The sequence below is a fragment of the Tupaia chinensis genome, unplaced genomic scaffold (assembly GCF_000334495.1).
Source record: "Tupaia chinensis unplaced genomic scaffold, TupChi_1.0 Scaffold000099_1, whole genome shotgun sequence".
In the NCBI taxonomy this organism is placed as follows: Eukaryota; Metazoa; Chordata; class Mammalia; order Scandentia; family Tupaiidae; genus Tupaia; species Tupaia belangeri.
In genome coordinates this window covers 368,436-395,745 of record NW_006159563.1, presented here as the reverse complement: position 1 = coordinate 395,745, position 27,310 = coordinate 368,436, and the positions used below count along the sequence as shown (strand labels likewise).

General features: G+C 36.8%; 1 protein-coding gene across 1 annotated transcript in view; it reads right to left on the bottom strand.

The window, feature by feature from the left end:
• Window positions 1-27,310, bottom strand: part of EDIL3 (EGF like and discoidin domains 3) — a 496,837-nt gene that overhangs the window by 203,539 nt on the left and 265,988 nt on the right. Inside the window, exon 5 of the mRNA XM_006143479.1 lies at window positions 8,569-8,682. Within this exon, the coding sequence (XP_006143541.1) occupies window positions 8,569-8,682 (114 nt within the window). The remainder of the gene's footprint in view (window positions 1-8,568; window positions 8,683-27,310) is intronic.

Genomic DNA, 27,310 nt, shown 5'->3' with positions numbered 1-27,310 from the left:
TTCTAAATGAAAGTTATCATTATTATAGGACAACTGGTTAGTGACAAGATACAACTGTGCAAAAAAAAGTGCAATTGTTGCTTGTAAATTCATTTTTACAAAAGCAATGACTAGGTGTCAAGCACATAAAAGACATATCACATCATTTCTTTATCTATAAAATGTCTTAGCAATTTTCACTGAGTAAGTACTCTAATTTTTTTCTGTTGTTTGGTAGAAGTGTTTGCCTTAGGGCAAATGCACTCATGGGGGTAGGGGGGAGAGACAGTGAGTGAGAAAATGAGAGATCTGCCCCTCCCAGAGAGGATGGCCATGCCACAATCCCTTCTCTTCCATTCTCCTCCTGGGATCTTGGGCATGCACGTACATGCACTAAGTGTGAATTTGAAGCTACCATGTCTGGGACTTGAACCATGGTTGGCCATGTGTGATTCTGGCTATATATAAACTACTATGCCATCGGCTGGACCCAATAAGTCTCTACTTCTTCAGGTGTACTTGATAGGATACACTGATACTAAAATAAAGTGTATAAATATGCACATGTGCACAGTATATATTGCTTATGTTTGTGTACTTATAAATAAAAAGTTCATTTGTAATGACGGCTTAAAGAGTTCCGTTGCTCATGAATGAAGGCAGACTAAAATATTAGTTTATAATTTTGAAAATATATTCATATGTCCCATCATATTCTGTCTTCTAACTTTATGGAGAGAATTCTTAAAGTAGAATTGTCTAGGTAATTTTATTACATTTTTTAAAAAGTGGAATAATTTGGAAATTGATCGTCAGTTAAAAATTTTAGTTTTCATTCTTAATAAACCCTCTTAAATCATCCCAGTCTTAATTCCTTGGGCACGAGAGCTTGGGAATGTTGCATTATAGGACCTCCTTTGGTAATGATCTTAATTTCCAGAAACCGTATCAGTGATGAAAATGAATTTGAGTGCCATTCTTGAAATTTAATCATGTCACATTTAAACACCCAGAAGGGAAACGTATATGACTCTTGTGGGCCACATAGACCAATAAATGAAACAATCCTAGTTATTTTTAGATTAGTTAACTAAAGTGCTATCAATTTCCATTGCACTTACTCTAGTTTAAACATCATGTTTGTTAAACATACATGGTAAAATGTATCTGGTCTTATGAGAATAGGTTTTTCATTCCAGTTCATCATCATTTTCCTTCCAAGCTGTTTATGAAAATGGCTGTCTGAACACTTGTGCTTATAGCATTGAAAAGCAACAAGGGAATCTAAATGAGGTCTTGAATTAGAAGAATTACTGGAATGCTGTCATAAAGAATATGAGAATATCTAAATGATTTTCACATATCAATCAAAATAATTTTGATTAAAATAAAAAATAAAACGTAATCAAATCTCCTATAATAATAAATCTAAAATATAACTAAGATGTGCCAAAGTAAATGATAAGCTATCTGAGTAATAGACAGAAATCCAAACTGAAATGATCTAAATTAAAAGCATTATTGCCTTAACCCATCTATAAATATAATTAGTAAATAATTACTGGAAAAATTACAGGCAGGGATTTTACATATTATTAAAAGCTCCCTTATTAACATTTGAAATAATTACTTTGTTACTGAAAAATGTTCAATAGGTGATTGATTAGCATAACAATATTACCACATAATTTTGCATTGGTTCATAATAGATAGGCTTAAGTATAAATGTATTTCTTATAAAACAAAAGAACTTAATAGCTGTATGAATTAAAGATAGACATTAAAATAAAGTATTCAGTGTTATTTTTGTAACATATATTAAAATATGTCTCACAGAGAGAGAGAGAGAGAGTGCACAATCATCCCTTGGGTGATGGCTATGCCCCATCCCTTCTCTATTCTCCTCTTGAGACTTTGGGCATATGTGCACCTCTGCCAAGAATAAATTTCAAGCTTCCAGGCCCAAGACTCAAATTGCATAGTTGTCCATGTGGGATCCAACCACCGTAACCTCCATACTACCTTCTGGTACCCAGATATAAGCCAAGTTTTTATTATAAGTAAAAAGCTAATAAGATCAATCTGTCTACACAGTAAAAAAAAAAAAAAAAAAAAAATTATCTCAAAAATTACTGCTTTTGGGAACCAGCAGTTAGCGTAATGGCTATGTCACTGAACTCTCACGTAGTTGACTGCGGTTCGTGTCCCGAACCCGGTGGCTTAAAACTCACGCCTGGCGCATGTGCGTGCGTGCCCAAGATCCTGAGAGGAGAATGGAGGAGAAGGGATTGCGGTGTGACCATCCCCCCGGGGGGTGATTTCTCGCTTTCTGTCCCTATGTCTCTCTCTGTCTGTCTGGCGAGCACACATGCCCTATAGCGAAAGCCTCTCTTTGAAAAAAAAAAAATACTGCTTTTATATTTTCCAGGCTTGTTAGTGGTAGCAGCTGCTTAGATTATAGCAATCATATGTGCCAGTTTACTATTTAAAATGGTTAAGATACACATAAGAGATTTAATATAAACTATCAAGATGTCCACATGTAGAAGGAGCCTAAAAAGAGAAACACGGTCTTCATTTGTCTTTCTTATTTTAAATCCATTTGCATAACCTTGTTATAATATAGAGTTATGAAACATTCATATCAAGCAAGGAAAAAAAAAACCAACTCTAGTTACTATCACCATTTATTGAGTACTAACTAATTTGCCAGGTTGTACTTTATTACACTGGGAAGAGCAACTTCAGAATACTACTTAGAAATGGAAAATGTTATGATTTCAGTTGAGGACACAGAGAAAAAAATAGGATATCATCCCTATACTTAGAAAAAAAATTCAAGAATGCTAGGTTCATACATGTACTCAGCAAATATTTAGTGAGCACTTACCACAGCAGGCACTGTTCTGGTGATGGTTATGACAATTGTAAGATCTCTCTCATGGAGTATATACTCAGCTGAAGGAGTAGTCAATAATATATAAAAGTGAACTTACATATCAGTGGTTAATGCCACAAAGAAAGCATAACGCAAAATAAGTTGAATGTGTGCTCTGCAATGTTGAAGAAAGAAGGTAGAGAGGCCAAGAAAGGCCTTGTTGAGAAGATACATTTGACACAATGTTAAGGAAGCATGGGAGTGTGTCACACAGAGAACATTACAGAAAGAGGAAAATGGGAAAGGACATGTCCCAGGGTAAGAATGTGTCAGGTGTGTGCCCAAGAAGCTAGAAACCCATTGTGGGCAAAGCAGTGCAGAAGAGAGTTGCAGGAGAAGCATCAGGGAGAGCTGAGGCAGTAAGACAGACATCAGGAAACAGGACTGCAACTGACTGTCCTTGACCTCGGAAGACCATGGAAGACTGGGCGTGAGGTGGCGTATCTTCACCTTTTACAAAAGGTTCCCTTTGTCTGCTGGGTTGAGAGTATACTAAAAGGAGCACATGTAGAAGTAGGGATGGGTTTCCCACAAGTAAGATTTTAAAGAGTTGGCTTTCACGACCAGCAGATGGTATAATGGTTAGGTTGCTGGACTCCCATATAGTCAACTGTGGTTTGAGTCGCAGGCCCTGCGGCTTAAAACTCACACCAGGTGTGAGTGTGTGTGTCCTAAGATCCCTAGAGGATAATGAAGGAGAGGGATTGCGACATGGCCATCCCTCCTTGGGGGGGTGTGTGTGTGTGTGTGTGTGTGTGTGATTTCTCACTTTCTGTCTCTCTAGTGAGTAAACATGCCCTACAGCAAAAATCTCTCCCAAAAAGAGAGGGAGCTTTTGTGTCTTGAAAAGCTTTTTCATACCTTCTTTGCTTTATAATTTTCTCTCCATGATTAAGGAAAAATTTCCTCCCTGAGTGTGGGAATGTGTTAGTGTGAAATTCAGAGCTTCCTATAGAGCCACGTTTAGCATGAATATGGGCTTGTCTGTGTTATGTGTATGTGTAATTCAGAGCTCTCTATAGAGTCATGTTTACCATGAGGCCATGGTTTAAAGAGTTCTCTCACTTTCCTTTCTCCTTTTTCTTTTCCATTTCTTCTAAAGCTTGCCAGCTCTCCTCTGCTTCAATTTAGCATTTATCCTTTTCAGTTTATCTCCTTTCCAAGTTTTTCTGCATCTCCCACATTCTGCTTCTGAAATAAGAGGAGTGTTATAGTTTGGATAATGGTGTGTCTACCAAAGTTTCATGTTGTGGAAGTGTGGTCTCTAGGTTAATGGCTTTGGGAAGTAGAAGACTTTTAGGAGTAGGAGCCTGTGAGGGGGGCAGGAAAGCACCACTCAGTAGGCTGGGAGTATAGGAAAGGCAACAGCGGAAATTGGGAATTCTGTTTCCTCTCTCTGCATGTGCCCGCTTCCTGGCAGAGCAACCATGTTGATATAGCTCCAGAGGTCAGCCTGCTGCCAGCTCCACACTTTGGGCTTTCCAGCTACCAGAATCATGAACAAAATGAATATCTATTCTTTATAAGTCACCGGTCTAAGATTTTTCTGTTTAGCAACAAAATAATGGACAAATACAGGAACTGAATACAAGGCAAAGGAAGAGGCAGAGGGACACGCATAATCAGTCCCATTCTTTTTTATCGCGTATCTATACCTCTCGTGTTAATAAAACATTTAAATGTAATTATTGTTTTTATATTATTAAGATAATACATGCCTGTCTTTGAAAAATCAAAATAAGGTATAAAAGTAGAGCACAACTCAACTACAATAGAATCAGTCTTAAATTACTTCCTTGAGGAAAGATTTTGTTACTCCTTTTCTGTTCTGATTCATTTCATTGACTTGAAATATATAATAAATTAAGGACAATCGATATATTTGCCTTCCAGGTTTATTGTAAGTATTTCCTCAGTTTATTTTTGTCTTTTATATTTTTCTGTTTGTACAGGTATTTTATCTTTTTAGTCAGTTCTATTTCTTTGCAATGGCTTCTATTATTTGTTATGGGGGGTGGGCATTGAGAATGTTTTCATTTTTAAATGGATCAGAAATGTGAAATTTCATTAAAATACATGAACCTTTTATATAAATTGGAAAGAAATGGTACAAGTGAAGCAACTAGAGTGTAGGAGTCCAAACGTGAAAGGAAGACAACTTAGACTTGAACACAAGAATACTATTACAGATGTCTCTGACCCCATCCAGTGAGTAAGTCTGTTTCATTATCTCCTACCTGTCCATTCTGAAATATCATAGCTACCAAAATAAATGGCTTCTCTGGCATTACTGCATATGTGAGCAGGGTCATTGGTAGCTCTCAGACATATCTCGACATCTGAAGGAAAGTTTGTCAATCGTCCACCAGCACACAGATTATAATCTACAGAATGTCAGCTCCCCAAATCCTAATTTCAAGCAGCTTAGAATTCTTGGAACCTACAGGTGTTTCTGCATGCCCCTGTAACACATGAGTTCTCAAAGTTTTCAGTGTGAAGAATTAAATCACCAGTGTATCAGAGTGCACTTTCTCACTAAACCATGAAGAGGCCACAAATAAATAAATAAATAAATAAATAAATAAATAAATAATAGGGAGAACAAAGATTTTAAATTTATTTTACAATCTCACAAATCAACAAAATAAAGAGAAACACCTTAAGAGAAACATATTTTAGAGTGTACCCCAAGTGACTCTGATCTGTTTGTCAGGGCACAGAGATGAACAGAGGAAATAAATATCAGAATGTCAAGTGTATATGACAGGTTAAGGGAGACACCTCCCTCATGTTCAAAGAGAAGTCTGCATTTACATAGAAATACTATGTAAACATAAAACCAAGTTTAAAAAGGGGCTTTAATAAAAATAATACAAAACTGAATTTGATGACACACAGTCACAAACTGATGATAGTTAACAGTTTATTTCAGTAGAACCTTCCATAATCAATCAGGACTCTCTTTTTTTTCTATTGGAGAGGTTTTTGCTATAGGGTGTGTGCGCTCACCAGAAAGACAGAGACAGACAGAAAGATATAGAGAAATCACCCCCCAGGGGGGATGGTCACACCGCAATCCCTTCTCCTCCATTCTCTTCTCAGTATCTTGGGTATGCATGCACACGCGCCCAGGGTGAGTTTAAGCCACCAGGTCCAGGACTCGAATTGTGGTCGCCTACATGGGAGTTCACTGACACAGTCATTGCACTAACTGCTGGTCCCAGGATTCTTTCTTTTCAAGGGTATTTTCTAGTATGGTTACTTCAGGAAAAGCTTCCCATGGGAGGATGGACAGTCTTTAGTTATTGATTTTAACATCCAGATCAAATCCAGGTATTCCTCAGTTTCCAACATGTAGGCATCCAACTGGCTGTCCAGTTGCTCCTTGGTCAGTATGGGGAGGCAAAAGAATCTCTTCTTCCACTGCCTTAATGTCCACCTCTTAATCTTCTCACTGCCAACCTACTGACTCTAGTCTCTGACCCAATTCTCCCATGCCTTATTTCTCCATGTCTTTGGTTTCCTCTTCCAGGAAGCCTACAGCCTCAGACACACTTTTTGCTCATTCAGAGAGTTAGGGCTTCACCACTGCAGTCATCCTTTCCCCAGCCACTGTTCTCATGACATGTGCCCTAGACAGTTTTTTTAGGAAAATGGAAGGTCTTGCCCTCTAATTGGTCCCTTGGCCAGGCCTCATGTGGGTCATTTGGCCTCATCATGCCTGTACCTGCTCTATCCAAAAACTGTATTCAGTTCTTCCAAAGTTCCACTGCTGTCTGGAAGGTTTTCCATTCTGGCACTAGATCTCTATTACCACTGAATGATAATGAAACAATTACTGACATCAGTTTTTTATTCTTCATCACATTAATAAAGTGTACTTTTACAGGCACTGTGGAGGTGCTTTCTAGCACAATTTCCAGTGTTGACTAGGCAGCTATCTTCAAGTCCCAAGAAACAAAAAATCAAAATATCCAAATTCTGTGGCTGGTGCAGGCCGAGAACCAACTAAATCAGAGTTTGAGTTAACCTTGCGGGCGATTAGTTGAATGATTTATGGGAAGGTACCCAGGATATCTGGTTTCATTGCTACTGGTTTATTGGGTTGTATGGCCAACCTACTTACTCAGCCTATTCTTTCTGTCTATCTGCACCCTGTGGCTTTCTTCATCAACCCATGCTCAAGGTACTTGTATTTTAAGCTTAAAAAATATTTTTTCCCAATGCAAGAGTTTTATTTTACTTAATTATTAGAGAGATTTTTTTTTATATAGAACGCATGTGCTTACTGGAGAGACACAGAGAGAGAGACAGAGAGATAGAAAGTGAGAAATGATCCCTGGGGTGATGACCACGCCACAATCCCGTCTCCTCCATTACCATTCTGGGGTACTGGGCGTGCATGCACACACACACCTGGAGTAAGTTTCAAGCCACCAGGTCTGAGACTCGAACTGCAGTCAGCCATGTGGGAGCCCAGTGATGTATCTACTATGCCATCTGCTGGCCTCGAGATGCAATTATTTTGATCAAGGTTTTCAGGAATAATGTAATGAGCATCCCATTTTTATCATTATTTTGTTCATATACATAAATTATTCAGCTGTATTCCCTATTTTACTTAATAAAGATCATGATCAGAGAGAAAGGGTGAGAGAAAAAGTGAGAAAAAGAATATTTTCTATGGCTAAAGAAGAAAATCCAGGTGTGGTATGTGTGTGCATTTGTGTAAGAGAGGAACGTGGTGGGTGCTTATGTTTATCTTGTTCATCTCTGTGTGAAGAAGCATCTTGATTTAGAGGAATATACACTAAACTGAGAATCAGAGACTGAATTCCTTCTAGTCCTGCTTCGATCATTAACCAGCTGTGACTACTTGGACAAACCGCATCACATGTGTGTCTCAACTTCTGCATCTGAATTCTTATTTGTATCTGCATTCTGAACTTGCAAAACGCTGTTGCCCCACTCAGATAATATAATGTACATCAAAGTGGTAGCACTATAAAGTCTCTATAAGTGCCTAATAATTATTAAGTTAAAGCTTTAGTGTCATTAGAATGTTTGGGCCAGCGGTCCCATGCCATCGTCTCTAGTCCTGGTATTACCTTTTATCCGTTTGTTTGTTTTTTAGAGTGGTGTTTTCTGCCTCTTTGTAAACACTCAGGAAAATTACGGTATCATTGATCCATCATCTCAAGATCCTCTTGTCTTAGGTTTTCAACACCACAAATGAACAACATTCACATTTTTTCTAATGTGACAGATGAACTGAATCCTCTCTTATGTCCACCTTTCATCTGTGATGGAGGCCACCTGGTTGTAGGGCCCTGAATTTACCGCTCTGGTGGTAGCAACTTAGATCATGTACACATTCAAAAACCAAAATGGGATTCACAGGAGGGAGAAATGGGCTTGAATGACTGAGGAACAGTTGCCATTCTTTTCAGGTCACAAGATACTGTCCCTGTGCGTAGGGTGCACTAGGGACACATATCCTGGAGAACGTGAGCACACTACTAAGAACAAACACGCGAGGTGCCATTTCAATTAATTACACACTAGAAGCAAATGGTATTGATTTTGGCCCATATTCCAAAATAAATGGAGGTTTTATAAATAAAATCATATACACCCATGTAAATACTTACTGTATTGACAATTTCTTCCCATAAATTCACCAGGGCACTCACAGGAATAGTTAGCCACGAGGTCTGTACATATTCCCCCATTTTTGCATGGCTCAGCTTCACATTCATTGATATCTGAAGAAAACAGAAAGAACAGAGGAAAGGAATTCTTAGTCTAAATTGATTATAATCAGAAGGTTTTTAAGCACTTTAAATAAAAAGTCTTTTTAATTCTTGTTTTTGTGTGTGTGTGTGTATGTTGGAGTGTGTATTTAGTCAGTAATACAAATGCTATTTAAAACCAATGATTTATTAACAATCTCACTAAGTCAATTTCAGATGGAACTGAGAATCCAGATATAAGACCAACAGAACTAAACCACTCTCCAATGCTGAAAATAAATACGAATAGTTTGGGGAAATATTCAGTGTACCCTTAAAATTAAATCAAACAAATTAACCCTGATAGAGAAATGAATTGGTTTCACTTACAAGATCTAGAAACCTACCCTGCAGCAACAACTGCCAATTAACACTGTCTCATTTCATCTTAATTCATTAAAATTCTAACTGACAGAGATGTTTTAGTTTCTAAATAGTTTGCCTTTGATGAATACGATGAGAAGCAAATTAGAGTTAATAGCTAAAGCTCGTTACATGCAAAGTATAATAAATGGAAATGATGATCACTTCCTAATCTCATCCAAGCGTTTCTAAAGTTAGGATGACTAAGGGACTTACATTGGAAATACCATTATTATACCTGATGCAAAATCATGTGGAATATAAAACATTCAGCAAATTATGCTAATTTCCATACTGATTTTGGACAATAGAAAAAATGAATATGATTTTGAACACAAAAAGAAATGAGTACTTCATTAAAATACCAGTGACCGATATCTACAAATCACTCCCTGTCAACACAGCACAGTGACAGGTTCTGCGGGAGCTATTAATAATAATGAGCTGAAGGACACAGAGCTCTCCGTGACTCCTCCACTTCCTATCATCTACTCTCATGGAATTCCCTGTCTGCTCTTATTTCTGCAATCTGCTATTGTTTTTTCTCTAACCATCTTGCAGACCTTAAATAGTATTACCTGGAAGTTGTCTAAGTGCCTTTCACCCAGTCAGACAGTGAGCTTCACAAATGCAATTTCTGTCCTGCCCTATTCTTTGAATACCTGTAAATGCCACACTCCCTTTGGAACACAACTGGTACACAATACATGTTTCTTGATAAACTTTCTACCAACTGAAAAGAAAGAGTGGTGTGCATGATCTCAAAGATCTTTCTTTTTTTCTTCTTTGGATTTTGCCATAGGGCATGCGTACTCTCTGGGGACAGACAAAGAGGGACAGAGAGAGGGAAAGTGAGTAATCACCCCCAGGGGGAATGGCCATGCTGTAATTGCTTCTCTTCTATCCTCCTCTCAAGATTTTGGGCATGTTGCACACATACTAAGGTGATTTTCAAGCCCCCAGGTCCAGGATTCAAACCAAGTTGACCATGTGGGAGTTCAACACCTTAACCACCCCCTACCTGCTGGTCCCTAAAAAAAATAAATTTATTTCAGATTTGTAATGTGCTTTCTGATACATTATAACAAATCAGAAAGTATTTCTGAAGTTAAAGTTATCAGTTTAAAGGAACATGATTCAGTCACCCTCTAAAGATCAAACAAGGGAAAAAATACTAGAAAACTCTTTTGTTCTCCTTTCAACTTCCTTCTTCTGAGAACTATCCCCTCTTGAAAGCTGAGTTGGTCACTTCTTCATTCTAAATTTATTTTTTTTGAAAGTCTTGTCTAGGTGGTACAGTCCATACCATGGCCTGCAATGCTGGAAACCACACCGTCAACCACAGGTTCAGGTCTTTGATTAGGCTGACCTGAAACACACCAGGTATGCACTCATGCCCAAGACGCTGATAAGCTGTAAAGCTGAAAGAAGAGCATCACCATGTGGCCAGACAGTATCCAGGGTGCTTTTCTGTCTCGCTTTCTTTTTCTCTAATGCATGTGCATGTGCTTTATGGTGAATATAAACAAACTTAAAAAAAAGAAAAAGAAAAATCTGCAAAGTCTGATTTAACATTTCTTAGGCAGGTGATAATTTTCCTGAAAAAGGCAGTTCTTTTTGGTTTCTGGTAGACTGTCATAATTTGAAAGTAGCGACAATTCAAAACTGTGTCCCCCCCTAAATAAACAAACAAATAAAACCCAACCTAAATAATTCAAATACTTTATAATACCAAATAATTAGGTAAAATCAGGATCTGGTATTCTCTAAAAAGCTGTGCTGTGAAAAATATGATAGAATCACAATTACTTAATGATCAAACTCCTAGAACGGAAGAAAAGAAGTACAGAAGAAAGGAAGGGAATAATTTCTTTTTTATGTGATAAAATATTCAGCTCTTTTTGACCTTACTAACATTTCATTTATTCTTCACTTATATTGAAATAATATGCAAACATTTTTGTTAAATTTTGTGTCATGAAAATCACTGCGCCATTTACTTTGTCACCAACTGAACATGAAACGACAATGTATAGCTCCTTAGGGACATATACGTCTTTCTCTGGATCATATCTCCTACAAATTGTTTAGATGAAAACATGTCAATGGCTAAATTACATATTAATTTCTTAGAATATGCATTGGGTACTTGGTAATCTCTTACATATTTAAAGAGAAGAAAGTGAGTACTCATGTCCGAAGAAGACCACAGGCAGGAGACATAATTTGATCTCGGAACTGAATTACAGGTTTAATTAGGATTAGTTAATAAGAATAGGATGGTGAATCGCTAAGCAGAAAGCAGAATAAATCACCAACTTTGAAGAACAATGTTCAAACTGTGCTGGTGTTTAGCTTTAAAGGTTACGTAGTTCACTTTGAGCAGATTGTGTGAAGGAGCATGGCTACATCCCAAGTCTAAGGATGTAGCTAGGATCCAGATTATAACAAATTCTTAGTGCCAGCTGAAAGAATTGAATTTTATCTTTGGCACTGAAGACCTGGAGCAGCATGGTTGGGTGTCCTCTTCACCTTCAGTTTTAACAGGACCAGTGAAGTCATAGTTGCAATGGATTTGAGAAATGAATAAAGAAGGCAGGATAGAGACCCACAAGATTTGATGTTAACAGGTATAACACATGTTTTAATTCTGAGAAAAGAGGCTCTATATATTTTCTCTCTCTCTTTTAAATTTTTTTCTTATTTGTTACAGGGCAGGTGCAGTCACCAGAAAGATACAGAGGAACTGAGAGAGAGTGAGAATCTTCCCTTTGGGGTGGAGGTTAGTGGTGGTGGCCATGCCATCACCAATACCATCTGTCTTCTTCATCCTCCTCTTGGGATTTTGGACACACAAGTACACGTGCCCAGCGTGTTTTTCAAGTCACTGGGTCTGGGACTCAAACTGCCTTGTTGATCATGTGGGATACGTCCACCTTAACCATCATGCCATGTGCTGGCCCCACATTTTCTCATTTCAAGATTGACATAATACCATTAGCAAATCAGAAAGTATTTCTGAAGTTAAAGTTATCAGTTTAAAGGAACATGATTCAGTCACCCTCTAAAGATCAAACAAGGGAAAAAATACTAGAAAACTCTTTTGTTCTCCTTTCAACTTCCTTCTTCTGAGAACTATCCCCTCTTGAAAGCTGAGTTGGTCACTTCTTCATTCTAAATTTATTTTTTTTGAAAGTCTTGTCTAGGTGGTACAGTCCATACCATGGCCTGCAATGCTGGAAACCACACCGTCAACCACAGGTTCAGGTCTTTGATTAGGCTGACCTGAAACACACCAGGTATGCACTCATGCCCAAGACGCTGATAAGCTGTAAAGCTGAAAGAAGAGCATCACCATGTGGCCAGACAGTATCCAGGGTGCTTTTCTGTCTCGCTTTCTTTTTCTCTAATGCATGTGCATGTGCTTTATGGTGAATATAAACAAACTTAAAAAAAAGAAAAAGAAAAATCTGCAAAGTCTGATTTAACATTTCTTAGGCAGGTGATAATTTTCCTGAAAAAGGCAGTTCTTTTTGGTTTCTGGTAGACTGTCATAATTTGAAAGTAGCGACAATTCAAAACTGTGTCCCCCCCTAAATAAACAAACAAATAAAACCCAACCTAAATAATTCAAATACTTTATAATACCAAATAATTAGGTAAAATCAGGATCTGGTATTCTCTAAAAAGCTGTGCTGTGAAAAATATGATAGAATCACAATTACTTAATGATCAAACTCCTAGAACGGAAGAAAAGAAGTACAGAAGAAAGGAAGGGAATAATTTCTTTTTTATGTGATAAAATATTCAGCTCTTTTTGACCTTACTAACATTTCATTTATTCTTCACTTATATTGAAATAATATGCAAACATTTTTGTTAAATTTTGTGTCATGAAAATCACTGCGCCATTTACTTTGTCACCAACTGAACATGAAACGACAATGTATAGCTCCTTAGGGACATATACGTCTTTCTCTGGATCATATCTCCTACAAATTGTTTAGATGAAAACATGTCAATGGCTAAATTACATATTAATTTCTTAGAATATGCATTGGGTACTTGGTAATCTCTTACATATTTAAAGAGAAGAAAGTGAGTACTCATGTCCGAAGAAGACCACAGGCAGGAGACATAATTTGATCTCGGAACTGAATTACAGGTTTAATTAGGATTAGTTAATAAGAATAGGATGGTGAATCGCTAAGCAGAAAGCAGAATAAATCACCAACTTTGAAGAACAATGTTCAAACTGTGCTGGTGTTTAGCTTTAAAGGTTACGTAGTTCACTTTGAGCAGATTGTGTGAAGGAGCATGGCTACATCCCAAGTCTAAGGATGTAGCTAGGATCCAGATTATAACAAATTCTTAGTGCCAGCTGAAAGAATTGAATTTTATCTTTGGCACTGAAGACCTGGAGCAGCATGGTTGGGTGTCCTCTTCACCTTCAGTTTTAACAGGACCAGTGAAGTCATAGTTGCAATGGATTTGAGAAATGAATAAAGAAGGCAGGATAGAGACCCACAAGATTTGATGTTAACAGGTATAACACATGTTTTAATTCTGAGAAAAGAGGCTCTATATATTTTCTCTCTCTCTTTTAAATTTTTTTCTTATTTGTTACAGGGCAGGTGCAGTCACCAGAAAGATACAGAGGAACTGAGAGAGAGTGAGAATCTTCCCTTTGGGGTGGAGGTTAGTGGTGGTGGCCATGCCATCACCAATACCATCTGTCTTCTTCATCCTCCTCTTGGGATTTTGGACACACAAGTACACGTGCCCAGCGTGTTTTTCAAGTCACTGGGTCTGGGACTCAAACTGCCTTGTTGATCATGTGGGATACGTCCACCTTAACCATCATGCCATGTGCTGGCCCCACATTTTCTCATTTCAAGATTGACATAATACCATTAGTAAAATCAAATTCAGTTCTTGCTACTTAGAAATGTTAATTGAATGAAGTTTTCATAGTCAACAATGTGAGAATAATCAATAATTATTAAGCATACTATTAATGTTATGCAGGCACTGTTCTGCATCCTTAAATCTTGTTCCCCCACAACCCCCACCCAGGTTTTTGCCATAGTGCGCATGTGTCCACTGGAAAGGGACAGGTGAGAGAATAAATGAGAAATCACCCTGCAGGGGGCGATGTCCACCCTGCAATCCCTTATCCTGTATTCTCCTGAGATTTTGGGCATGCACACACACATGCCCAGGGTGATTTTCAAGCCTCCATGTCAGGGACTCAAACCGCGGTCAGCCATGTGGGAGTCCACCACCTTAACCACTACACTACCTGCTGGCCCCAAATCTTTGCTACCTTTACACAATAAATAGTACTTAAAATATGAATATGGATCTAAACAATACAGATTAACCTTTAAACCTTCCATAGCTGTTCATCAGATCAGATCTTCAATCACCAACAAAGCAAGTTTTAGTTAAGGACATCTGAATCTAAAAAATATGTCAAGTAACAATTTTACAGAGGTTAATATGAGGTGGAATGAACTGGAATTGCATTTGCTGAAGTGGGATGCTTTACAGGTTTATTCAATTTGTGATCAAGAATTTCCATTAAATGTGCATTTTCAAGGTGTGTGTCTGTGTGTATGTGTGTTTAACTCAAGAACTACTTTTATCTAAGTACATAAAAATATAAATGTTATTTTAAATAACCTATGTTCTTCAATATGGCAGCAAAATAGTAAGACATTTCTGCACTGTACTTATCTGGTAACATGTAGGCTCAGAGCATGAGATAGCAATTATACAGAAAGGTTTAGGTATTAGTACAATGCCGGAGTTCTTTCAGCAGCAAAGACTACTTGCACTCTGATTAGCACTGCAAGCAATCTAAATGGAAAACTGACCTCAATTTGTGTTAATCATGTTTAATTAACAACTAGATACAAACGTTCATAGATTATAAGGTAATAAAACTAAAATTAAGCATCTTTGTAATAAATGACATACATTGATCTTTCTTTATCACACAGATAAAGACATTATCATTTCCAGAAAAAAGTTTACATCAATTCCAGATAGACTGTCATAGACTAGATTGCTTTAATAACTAAGAAAAATTTGACATAGTAGTTCCATATAAAAAAGGAATGGCTATATTTGGTCATATAGATTCATTTATAATAATAATAGCTATCATTTTTTGAGGTCTTTGCCTCCATAAGTACCTCATAAGAAACTTTATTTTAACATTTATTTATTTATTTGTTGTGATTTTTAAGTCACCAGGTCCAAGTCTTGAACCATGTTTGGTCATGTGCGAATCTAGCAACTTAACCATTGTGCCACCTGCTGGTCCCTTAAGTACTGTTTTAAGAAAAGTTTCATCAAAGTATAATTTTATAATCAACGAAGTCAGCTGAGTTTTGAAAACACAAAACACTTGCTGCCCACTGTCTAATTTAACTGAGGCACAGTGATCAGAATTGCACACAAGTTTCCAGATGTAAATCCATGATTCACCCCTGTCTTTGAAGGGTAGTTTTTAAACTTTTATTTACTTACTGCTGATGGAAGAAGAAAACAAAGAAAACAAGTAAGGAAGAGAAGAGATGAATAGGTAAATAGTTGGATTTTTTTTAGAGCACACATTAAGTTCTTTGAAACAAGAAATACTTTACAAGGATTTCCAGACCTTGGCCTCTGTAGTAGCTAAATACACAGATTCATTTATCTTACCTAACTTTATCTTCATCATTATGCCATATTTAACCCATTTTCTGCAGATCTGTAGAGGTGTGTTTGTAGTCTATGTTCTTTGGCTTAAGTTTTTTATTATTTTTTAAAGAATTATTCCATTTAACTTTATTCTATTTAAGTTTCTTATTATTTTTAAAAGAATTATTCTATTTATTTATTTATTTATTTTAATTTGACCAGAGAGAGACAGAACAAGAGTGAGAAAGTGAGACAGCAAACCTCCAGGTCTGGGATTTGAATCACAGTCAGCCATGTGGGATTCCAGTGCCCTTAACCACTATGCCACCCATCAGCCCCAAGTTTTTCCTAATGGAAGAAAGGTGAATCCATGTACACTCTGGAGATTTCTCTGTGTGAAGCCTCCTTCTATAACTGACAAATTGTTAATATATCCATTAAGATCACTGGGTGTTTACCTCACTCACATGCAGATCTCAAGTAGTGGTCAGTTACTCCTTGTTTTTGTCCTAGAACTTTGTCAGATCTATTATTGTCCAAAGCATAGTCCAAAGCCCATTAAAGTTGACTTTGGAGTGGGAGATTATCAAAAAGTTTTTAACTTAACAATTATATTTGCTAGTTTCTTATTTGTACCTTCAAAAGTGATAGATTGTCTGGCCATAATCTCTTGTCACAGAAACCAAGTTGCCTCCTCCTACAGAATTATATTTATACAAGCAGTATTTCTAGTCTTCATCATAGATTCTACCAGCTGCCAGAGATGAAATGATTTCTTGAGTCTAAATCCCAAGGGACTCCTCTGAAGACCTTTAAAACTAATGAATGAACTAACTAATTAATTAGGTTCCAACTGGCTCACCTTTGCAATCGGCACAGCAAGAATAATAGCAAGTTGCCATCATTGTCCCAAATTTCCCTTGAGTTCCTTCAGTTGTCAAAAAAGACGCCATCTGTCCCCAGCAGTCTAGCCACACTTTGCCAACTCTGCTAAGGTATTTTGAATACTGACCACCATTTAGATCAGTGCATCTAATTCTTATGGGAATAGAGCCACCTAACCTCCTCTTAGTGAAGTCGAAGACAACTTAATCCAATCATGAATCTATCTCCTTTTCATCAGGTAAACCAGGCCCCACAAGCATCAAGAAGGAGCATTAATTCTTGAGCTGAGCACTCTGTTTTTGATATATTAAAAGGACTCCCTGATAAAGCCTTTATTCTTTTCTTTTGCAAAGACAAAATTTCTCAACTTCCTTAGTCCTTTCCCCTGGGCTGTCTTTCCTCCTGCAATATTGTTATTGACTGCTAATTAGAGTTCAGCAAGAGCTTATTTTCAAGAGCCTGCTATTTTTGATCCTAACAACACATCTTCCCTGGGCTCCCCATTAGCGATTAAATATTCTCCAGACCTCCCATGAGTGATTGCCTTTTAAAACTTGACCTTTTATTCTTTTTTTCTATATAAAGCCTATGATTTTTCAATTTCTCTTTTAAGACTAAATGACTTTATGATGAATTTCTAGGAATTCTATTCTCGCAGTTGGATATTGAATTTAATTTTGTCATAATCTGAATTATCTAGAGGATCCCCCCCCCCATCATTAATTTCTGGGACCAGTTCAGTATATTTTTTAATCTTGTGTGCTTGAATTCCCTTTTGATCTGGCCTTCTGTGACATTACTACTAATTTACTTTATAAGTAGCAAATTAAAAAAGCATTCTTTAGTCAGAGCCTATCACACATAAACCTTTTATAATGATTTGTTGAAAACCTTCACTTATCAAGAATAATGATGAAACAAAACCTCAACTCCAAGAGATATTTATTGATCACTTCTAACAAATATACTATCTGCACCTCTAGCCTGGTATCTTGGCATTTACTTGGAAATCTCCATTTTGATACAAACACCCTTGCAAATAGTCTCCAGGTAGTAGCCATCCCAATTGTCTAAAATATTTCCATATAAAATTATTCAAGCAAGGCTTTTATTTTCTTTAGTCATCTGTCTGGCCAATACAATAAGATAGCTACTGGAAGCTACATATAAAGTCAAAACCAGGGGACCTAGGAAAGGATTGCTAAAGAAGACATCATCAAGATGGTGTTGTAGGTCTATAACTCAAATATTTGATGACTTGAAGACTCATAAATAAAAGCTACATGAAAAATATACAGTAGAAGCCAAAAAGAACAGATGTCTCCTTTAGAGAAAAATTTCACCAAAGAGCAAAACACCCTGAAGGACCCCAGTGGCACACAACATGGCAACTTGCTCTGAAATAAATACTTGTTTGTTGGTAAGAAAGAATTCAAAATGTTAGAGATATAGAGTCATCAAATATTTACAGTAACAGTGAGTCTCTTTATTAAGGCAGGGGTCACAGCTTGTCTCTAAAGAATTCTATTAAGAAAAATAGAATTAGAGTAATGCTTCTTATAAAAGTTGGAGTTTAGAAACATGTGATGCCAGAGTCCCATGCCCAGAGACTCTGATTTAAATAGTGCTCATTTGACTGAAGGCAGTAGTATTGTTTTAAAAGGAGTTCAGGAGATTCCAAAGGTAGCCAGAGTTGGCAAACACTGAATAGAACCTCTGCTCATGAGGCCAGTCACCTATCCATCCTCAGTTCTGTGATAGGTGCTGAAAATGCAAAGCATAATGCATCATGGTTCCTTACTGTCCTCGAGGTATTTGCAGTAGAGTAGATAGACAAAGGAATAATCAGTCCCAGGACAAAATGACAAGTGCTATAACTGGGAAATGTACATTTTCTCAAATGTCAGAAACTAAATTGCAGGGGCAGCAGGTATAGTTCGAATCCCAGACCTGGTGACTTGAAACATGCCAGGCATATGTAACCAAAATCCTGAGAAGAGAGCGGAGGAGAAGGGATGGCAGAGTGGCCATTCCCTGGGGGGTAATTTGTCACCTTCTTTCTTTCTGTCTCTCTGATGAATGTACGTTCCCTAGAGCAAAAATCTCTCAAAAATAAGTAAGTAAATAAATAAATAAATAGATAGATAAATAAACTAAATTGCTCTAGTAGGATAACTTACATTGAGGTTTAGAAGAGTTTAGAAGACTAGGGGAAAATGCTTTTGAGTTATATGAAATTACAAATAATTTACTATGTAAAGTTTTCTAAATGAACAGATTTTGCATTATTCTTCATATAAGCAGTCTGCAGATCTAAGAGGACTCCTCACTGTTAGATAGATCTTATCTTCAAGTATATCAGGCATACATTTCCTGGTTTCCTATTTTCATTATGGTATGTTATCACTTAGAGATTTTGTATATCTAGTGCTTTATTTATAATAAACCACTTTATTCTGCCACCTGTATATCGAATTAGTTCACTCGAAGCGCTCTTTAGTTTTAGCATTCGACTTTGATGATCAACTATTTTGGCTTTTTTTCTATAGTGAGTTATCAGAAATCTGTAACGCGCTAGGTAAGAGGAGATTCATACTGGAAGCACAGCTGTGACTCAGAGTTTGACTTTACCCACTCACTCACTTGCTCATTCATTAATTAAAATCCTAATGAGCACATTTTATGGAACAAGCATTAAAAATACACGACTGGATATATCAGTGATTTACATAGTTCCTGTTCCAAGAGCTCTCACCTTCTATCTTTCTGCATAGGAGAAAGATAACTCTAATACAACAGAGTGAGATACGTCCCTATAACATTATATGCAAAATGTACCATGCTTATAGGGGAAACAGTGGCTTTGCCTAGAGAAGATGTGAAAGATTGGTTAAAGGAGGTATTAAGTTTGACTAGTGCTTAAAGGATGAGCAGGAATTTTTCAGATTTGTTCAGATGGGAAGGAATACAAAAGGACACAATGTTTTCAGGAAGAACTGAGCATTTTAAGTCTCTGGGGCCTGCAGAAGGATGGGGTGGAAAGCTACTGATAATAGTGGGGACTCAGCTGTCTGGGACCAATGCTTCATGCCCTAATAAGTCAAGATAAGGAATTTGAGTTTTAGTCCTTGGATACTGGGAAGCTAATAGAGAATACGGGAAGTGTGGAAGTGGACGTGGGATTGAGTAAATCTGTTTTTAGAAAGCTTATTTACATACTCTAGAATTTCATTATTGATAACATTTGAGAAGAGTAATAAAAAGCCAGAAGAACATGCTATGTTACATTCAAATCATTCAGACTACATAGCATGATGGCTATGGACATGTACCTTTAAACATTTAGCTTGGTTTGAAATGCAAACAGATTTACCAATGTTTATAGCTGACAGGGTTAGCAAATACAAATACAGGTTATCCATGACATGGCTGGGATATATTTATATCAAAATAATCATTAAATGGGGGCCACCAGGTGGTGTGGTGTGGCTGTTAAGATGCTGGACTCCCACATGGCACACTGAGGTTTGAGTCCTGGAACTGGCAGCTTGTTTTCTCATTCTCTTTCTTGCTGTCTTTGTGTCTCTCTGCTGTGTGCATGTGCCCTATTGCTATCAAAAAATAATAAATTTAGTTTTTATGCCTTTTTTTAATTCCTAAAGGGCATGTGTGCTAGTTGGAGAAACAGAGACAGACAGATAGACAGCGAGAAATCACTCCCCAGTGGAGATGGCCATGTCACAATTCCTTCTCTTCCATCCTCCTCTCAGGATTCTGGGCATGCATGATATGTACCCAGTGTGAATTTAAGCCACTGAATGTGGGACTCAAACCACAGTCAAATACATGGGATTCCAGTGATGTAACTATTATTACACCATCTGCTGGTCCCTAATAAATAAATTTAAATAAATAATTCTTTTTTTAAAAAATCATTATACGGAATTCAAATTTACCTAAGCATCTTTTATTTTATCTAGAAATACTATTTGAATTGTCAATGAGAATATGATTTTTTCCTATTTTCTCCCTTTCCCTTTCTATAAACATTTTAATTTTCAGCATATGGTCATGCTTTCCATTTTGTATATTCAACAGACCCCAAGGAAAACTACCTATAATGGAAGTCACTGTTGATGAAGAGTCTTCTGTATGATTTCTCTCTAACTAAAATTCATTGTTTTCATTCTTCAAAGTGGTTCATAATCTTTAGTGTTCCCTCTATGTAAGCTTTAATCATACATCGATGGTCAAATGGCACTTCATGATGACACTGGATGATAACAATTAGCGCACACTGCCACTTGTAGGTTACTTACCAAACTTCGTTCTAAGTGTTTTATATATGAGGGTGCTTGAAAAGTTAATAGGAATTGTAATTAAAGTATGAATTTATTTTGGTGCAAAAAAAACAACAAAAAAACCCACAAAAAAACAAAGCCTGAAATCTATGCATACTTTTTTTCATATTAAACATTTTCTATGAACTTTGAAAGACCACTCATATATTAACACACCCTATTAGCTCATAGCTATTGTTTTATAAGTTGTAAAAATGTAAATACCTTGCCCAGAGTCACACAGATGGTAAAAATTAAAACCCAGATAATTTGTCTCCGAATCTATGCTATTCACCAGTGCAATTTATCAGTGCTAGGAGTATTTGCATTTCCTCTTTATCACACTTCAGAGTTGCCTTCAGAAGGATAAATATGACATAAAATATTTATTTATTTATTTGCTTAGAAGTACAAATATGCGATAACATATTGTCCTCGACCTCAAAATGTTGATAATATCCTATTAATATTAGCATCCCTCCTCAGGAGCAAAGGCTCTAGTCCTAAACTATTAGTTTAGAATATTTTATTTTTCCCAACACTTTTATTTTCTGAATAGTTCTTTCAAACTCTAAACTGGTCCGGGTTAAATGGGCATTCGTTGCAATTTTATTCCTCAAATCTGCAGTTGCTTGTCTATGTAGAAAAGATTTTTTTTTTGCTCTTACATTCTTTAAAACATGGCTGTTAGCTTTACACTCAGACGAAAGAATATATTTGTTCCTAAGTTTCCTTTTTTCAAAGGGCATGGATGTGTTTTATGCCTACACAATCACAAGGCTTGTTATTTTTTATGGGTAACAATCACGTTGAAAACTCTTCATTTGAAATATTTGAAAGATAACATACGTGCTTAAAAGTACCCAACGCAGGAAGTTTAATGAGGTATTGTAAAGAAACTAAAGAAACAACCTGTTTAAAAACCACCAAGATCAAGCACCACAAGCCTTCTAGCGGTCCAAAAGCCGTCACGTGTCCCTTTCATTCACAACCTCCTCTCCACCCTCACAAAGGTAACAGGTCTCCTGCTTCTTATGGGAGTCACAGTCTTGTTCTTTGCAAAGTTTATGATTTTGCCTTTTAAGTATGTATACTTAAGAAATACCTCTAAATTTTTGCCTGTATTTGAACTCTACAGTAAAAATAAAAGTTTAGTATGTGCTCCTCTGCCCACTGTTTCCTTCACAATATTGCTATAGGGGGCTGCAGTGAGTTCATTTTTATTGCTGTATAGTATTTCATGGTAAGATGTACCACATGTCTGTGCATGACTGAATTTTTCTCTGGGTAAACCTGAAAGTGAAATGGCTGAGTCATAGGGATGCATATATCCAATTTTGTAGGTAAGCCCAAACTGATTTTAAAGTGGTTCCACCAATTTGTACTCCTATATCAGTAATTTAATTGACAATACCTTTAAAGAAACAAACTATATGGAAATTGCAGGTAACCACTTATTTCACTTCATATGCAGATTGTAAATAGAAAAGCTTAATACCAATAAGGCTATTTCAGATATATATATTTTTTTGGGGGGGATTGTTCTTTTTTTAAAAAAAAAAATATGCCAGAGGACACATGCATTTGCCAGAGAGAGTTGGGGGCTGGGAGGAAGAATAGAAAGCATTCTTCATGGGTAATGCTAAGTTGCATCCCTTCTCCTCCATTTCCCCCTACTTTAGACACACATGCACGTGCACCTACTGTGTTTCTCAATCTAGCAGGACTGAGATTCAAACCTCACAGTTAGCCATGTGGGGAATCAGCTACCTTAGCTTCCTCACCACCAGCTGGCCCTAAGACATATTTTTTTACTAAGAGGAGCCTTTGAGGGAATGAATTAAAAACCTTCATTTCATCAAGTTGAACTAAATTCCTCCTCAACAATCTTAATGTCTTAAAAAGACAAAAAAAGTGTTCCCAAAATGTAGAATCAGTGAAATTTTTTCAGCAATGGTACATTTAAATAACAGGCAAACATTGCAACACAGTTAAATTCTGTCTATGTAGAAAATAATTTTACTCAACCCTTGAAGGTTCTTTAAAAGAACCCTATAAATAATTTCTCACATAAGGTGCGTATTAAAGGAGAATAATTCCTGCTTCTGTATTTTGATATCTTTGAAAATTTTCATTATAGGCAGGCATAATTAAGCAAAACTGATATTCTCTACATGATAAGTTTTGTTATACTCCTAAAGCAATTGTGGGGATTGAATGAGGTCATTTAGAGAAAATATCTATGAACCTTTTAGGACTATAAAAAGAGTGATCCCTGATAGTATACTATGGATTAAACCATATTTGTATTGCTTTGTAAAATGCTGCTTGGTTATAAAATGCTCACTGGAGGAAAATGGAAATACATTTCTGATGAGGTTTTCTGTACACAGAGACTTCTACTTGGGGGGTTACCCAACGGGTGGCTTGTTAATAAATATTTTACAGAAGAGTAGTCCTTCCTTGGGAAGGCATGAAAGACTGCATTTATCCAAAATTGTGAAGTCCATGGAAATTCTAATTCACTGAATGAAATAATTCAGCAAATATTCTTAATGTATTTCTTTGAAAAGTGGTGATGATTATTCTTTTTTTTTTTAAACTGCTACCTCACTCTTCATAAATTCTGGCTTAGATCAGTGAAATCTGTAGCTGATAGATATAAACTTTGGCTGGTAAATATATATATATATATTTAAAAATCTCCTTTGAAAAATCTTATTTAAACTCTTGGGGTTTTAGTTCCCATCAAGGTGAAAGAGCTAGGTGGCTTGATTTCCCTCATTCCAGAATCTCATCTACATAATTACAGGACATGTTGTGGTCCTTAGCAGAGTTAGAGGCAGCAAAACATCTACCACCCACAAGGCCACCTTAGAAGAATCTGCTTCAAGCAACTCACTCACTGCTCGGCGCTGAAAAGGTACAGCCTTGCACCTCTGTCACTACATTTTATATTTTATTTTTTCTCCCATATTTACCAAGTATGCCAATGCAGCATATTTTCTTCACTAAAAGTAATACTGTTGGGATTCAAGAGAATTCTGCTTCTGGCCAAGACATAGTAAAAGGGGCCGGATTTTTCAGGCAGCTGTGATTGGCTGGAGAAAGGGAAGAAGGGGATCGTGGCATGAACAGACTCCATGGAGGGAGCTTCTCTCTCTCTCTCGCTGCTCTCTTTCTCTCTCCCACTCTCATGAGCACAAGCCCCAGACACTATCATAAATAAATAAGAAGAGGACAAGCAGGTGGCATAGTCATTAAGGCACTGGACTCTCACATGTTCCACTGCAGTTCAAGTTCCGGACCCGGCAGCTTTGAAACTCCTGCCGGACACGTATGTATGCATTCCTAAAATTCTGAGAGGAGAATGGAGGAGAAGAGATTGTAGCATAACCTTCTCCTCTAGGGTGGTGGTAGTGGTGGTGATGGTGGTTTCTCACCTTCTCCCTCAGTGTCTCTCTCTGTGTCTCTGGCAAGTGCACACGCCATATAACAAAAATGTCTCTTATTTAAAAAAAAAAAAAAAACGATAAAGAAGGGGAAAAAAGAAAACAAAGGATAATAAGTCTGGTAACTCTATCTAGTGATTCTTGAGAGAGATTTCAGACTTTTCATGTTCCAGTGGAGAAGAATCCAGGAAGAACCCAGAAAACACTCAGTTAAAGAGAGGGAGCGAGAAGCTGAAGAGACAGGAGTTCTGCGAGGAGAGAACTACGCGGCGCCAGCCCACATCAATTCCAGATAGCACTGGGGTGCTCTCTGGTATTTCCAACAAAGCACTATTCAGTCCTCACATGTGAGAGCAACACTAGTACAAAACTACATGAATGCAATAGTTGGAATTCATGCTGGGCCAGGAAAACTTCAAGTTCTACTAGTAACACTGGAAAATGAACTAATTCATGGAGCTCTGGGTAGAGGACTCTGAAGGATCTTGCTTTGAGCAGTAGGGAATAGTTAGGCCTGAACTAAACAACTTGTTTGTCCTGCCTACAATATCTTATCAGCAAAATCCGGAAGTATCACACTATTTCTGAATAACTTAACTATGTGTGAAAACTAAATTTAAGAGGACATACAAGATTACAAAGCATCTAGCATTTTCCAAGATAAATTTGTCTGGAAACCAATCACACTAGCAGGCATGCAAAAAGCCTGCAAATGAGCTATACATTAGAATTAGCAGATGAGGACATTTAAAAGTTATTAAAACTGTATTTCATGTACTGAAAATGTTAAGCAGAGACCTAAAAAATATGAACAGAGTAAAATTGAACTTCTAAAGATCAAAACTACAATGTTTGGCATGAAAACTTGTACTAGACAGGAATAACAGATTACACATTGCCAAGAAACGATCAGTGAATTTTTATGACAGATCGATAGGAAATATGGAGAATAAAGCAAAGAGAAAAACTATGGGCTTCGGTGAGTTGTAGAATACATAGAGGAAGTAGGCCAAAACAATTATAACTGACAATGCTGAAAAGGAGAAGCCCAAAAGTATTTAAATAGATAAAGACCCCCAAATTTCCAAATATGATAAAACTATATCCACAGATCTAAGCAGCTCGACAAATCCCAAGACAAAAAATATGAAGAAAACTACAAAAGGCTCATCATGACTGCAACAGTTGCAAAAGCAATTCTGTAGATAAATGTAGTTTTTTCAAGAAACTATGTTGGAATAATTAAATATCTACATGCAAAAAAAGACTTAGATTTATACTTCATACTATAAACAAAATTTACTCAAACAGATCAGAGAATATAAAGTAAAACCTAAAACTACAATACATCTCTAAAAAAATTATGAGAAAATTATTTTAAGGCCCAATTTAGACAAAGAGTTCTTAGATGCAATATTCAAAGCATGAACTATCAAAAACTGATAGATTGTACTTTATCAAAATGACAAATTTCTGCTCTGCAAAATCAATTTTAGGAGATTTAAAGATTGGGTGAATATATTTGCAAAGTGCTCTATCAGATATGTAAATCACATATCTGAAAAAGCACTCATATATGCAACATATAAAAATGTTCAAAAATGATCTATGACTCAACAAGAAAATAAATTACTCAGCAAAAAATGGGGCAAATTATTTTAAGCAACATTTCACAAATATATATTAGAATGGAAAATAAACATATGAAAAGATATTCGACATCATTTGTCATAAGAGAAATAAAAATTAAAATTAGGGCCAAATAGTGGTGTTGTAATTAAAGCATCTGGACCCCACATGGCCAACTTCAAAGCCTGTGTTCCAGACACAGCAGCTTGAACAACGTGCCAGGCATATGTGAATGTATGCCCACAATTCTGGGAGGAGAATGGAGGAGAAGGGGCTGTGGAGTCGCTTTCCTCCCTGGGGGATAATTTCTCATTTTCTCTCTCTCTTTCTCACCAAGGCAAGTCCACACACTCTACAGAAAAAAAAAAAAAAAAACTGAGGGGAAAAAAAAAAAAAAAGAAAACCTAAAACCAAAATAAAATATTACTATACAACTATTACATTGACTAAAATTTAAAAATTTGACCAAGTATTGGTGAGAATGTGAAGGAACTGAACTCTCATACACTGCTGATTTGATGTAAAATAATATAATCCCTTTGTAAAATGATTTGCCAGTTTCTCAAACACTTAAACATATATCTACCATAGGATCCACACATTCTACCCGTAGGTATTTATACAAGGTAAATAAAAGCATATCACAACGAGATTTATATAGACATTCATATCTGTTTTTAGTAACTTGAGCAGCCCAAATGTCCATTCAATCTGTGAATGGAAGAACTGTGGAATATTCATACAACCAAGTACTATTCAGTAAAAATTTTTTAAGAAAGAACCGTTCTTACAAGTGATGACATAAACACATCCCAAAATAATTAGGCTGAGTGAAAGACATGAGACAAAAATAATATATATTGTCTGATTCTATGTATTTCTAGAAGTGCAACTAATCTGCAGTGACAGAAAGATCAGCGTGTGTCTGAGACGAGGTCGCAGGGGCAGCAGGGAGAGAATACAATGGAGCAGGAGGACAGGAGGACGCTTTGGTGGGCGGTGTGACGGGTATGTTCAGTATGGTCTCTAAGATGATAGTTTCTTATGTGCAGGCAGGTGTCACACCATTACACTGCACATTTATTATCACTATTTCATTCCATGTCAATTATATTTGAACAAAACTGTCACCTTGTCAAAGCTCTTTTTATAACACACATATTTACTGGCTGTGAAGCCAGAACTGCTCCAACCCCCCCCCCCCCCCCCCACACACACCACCACACACAACACACACCAAAA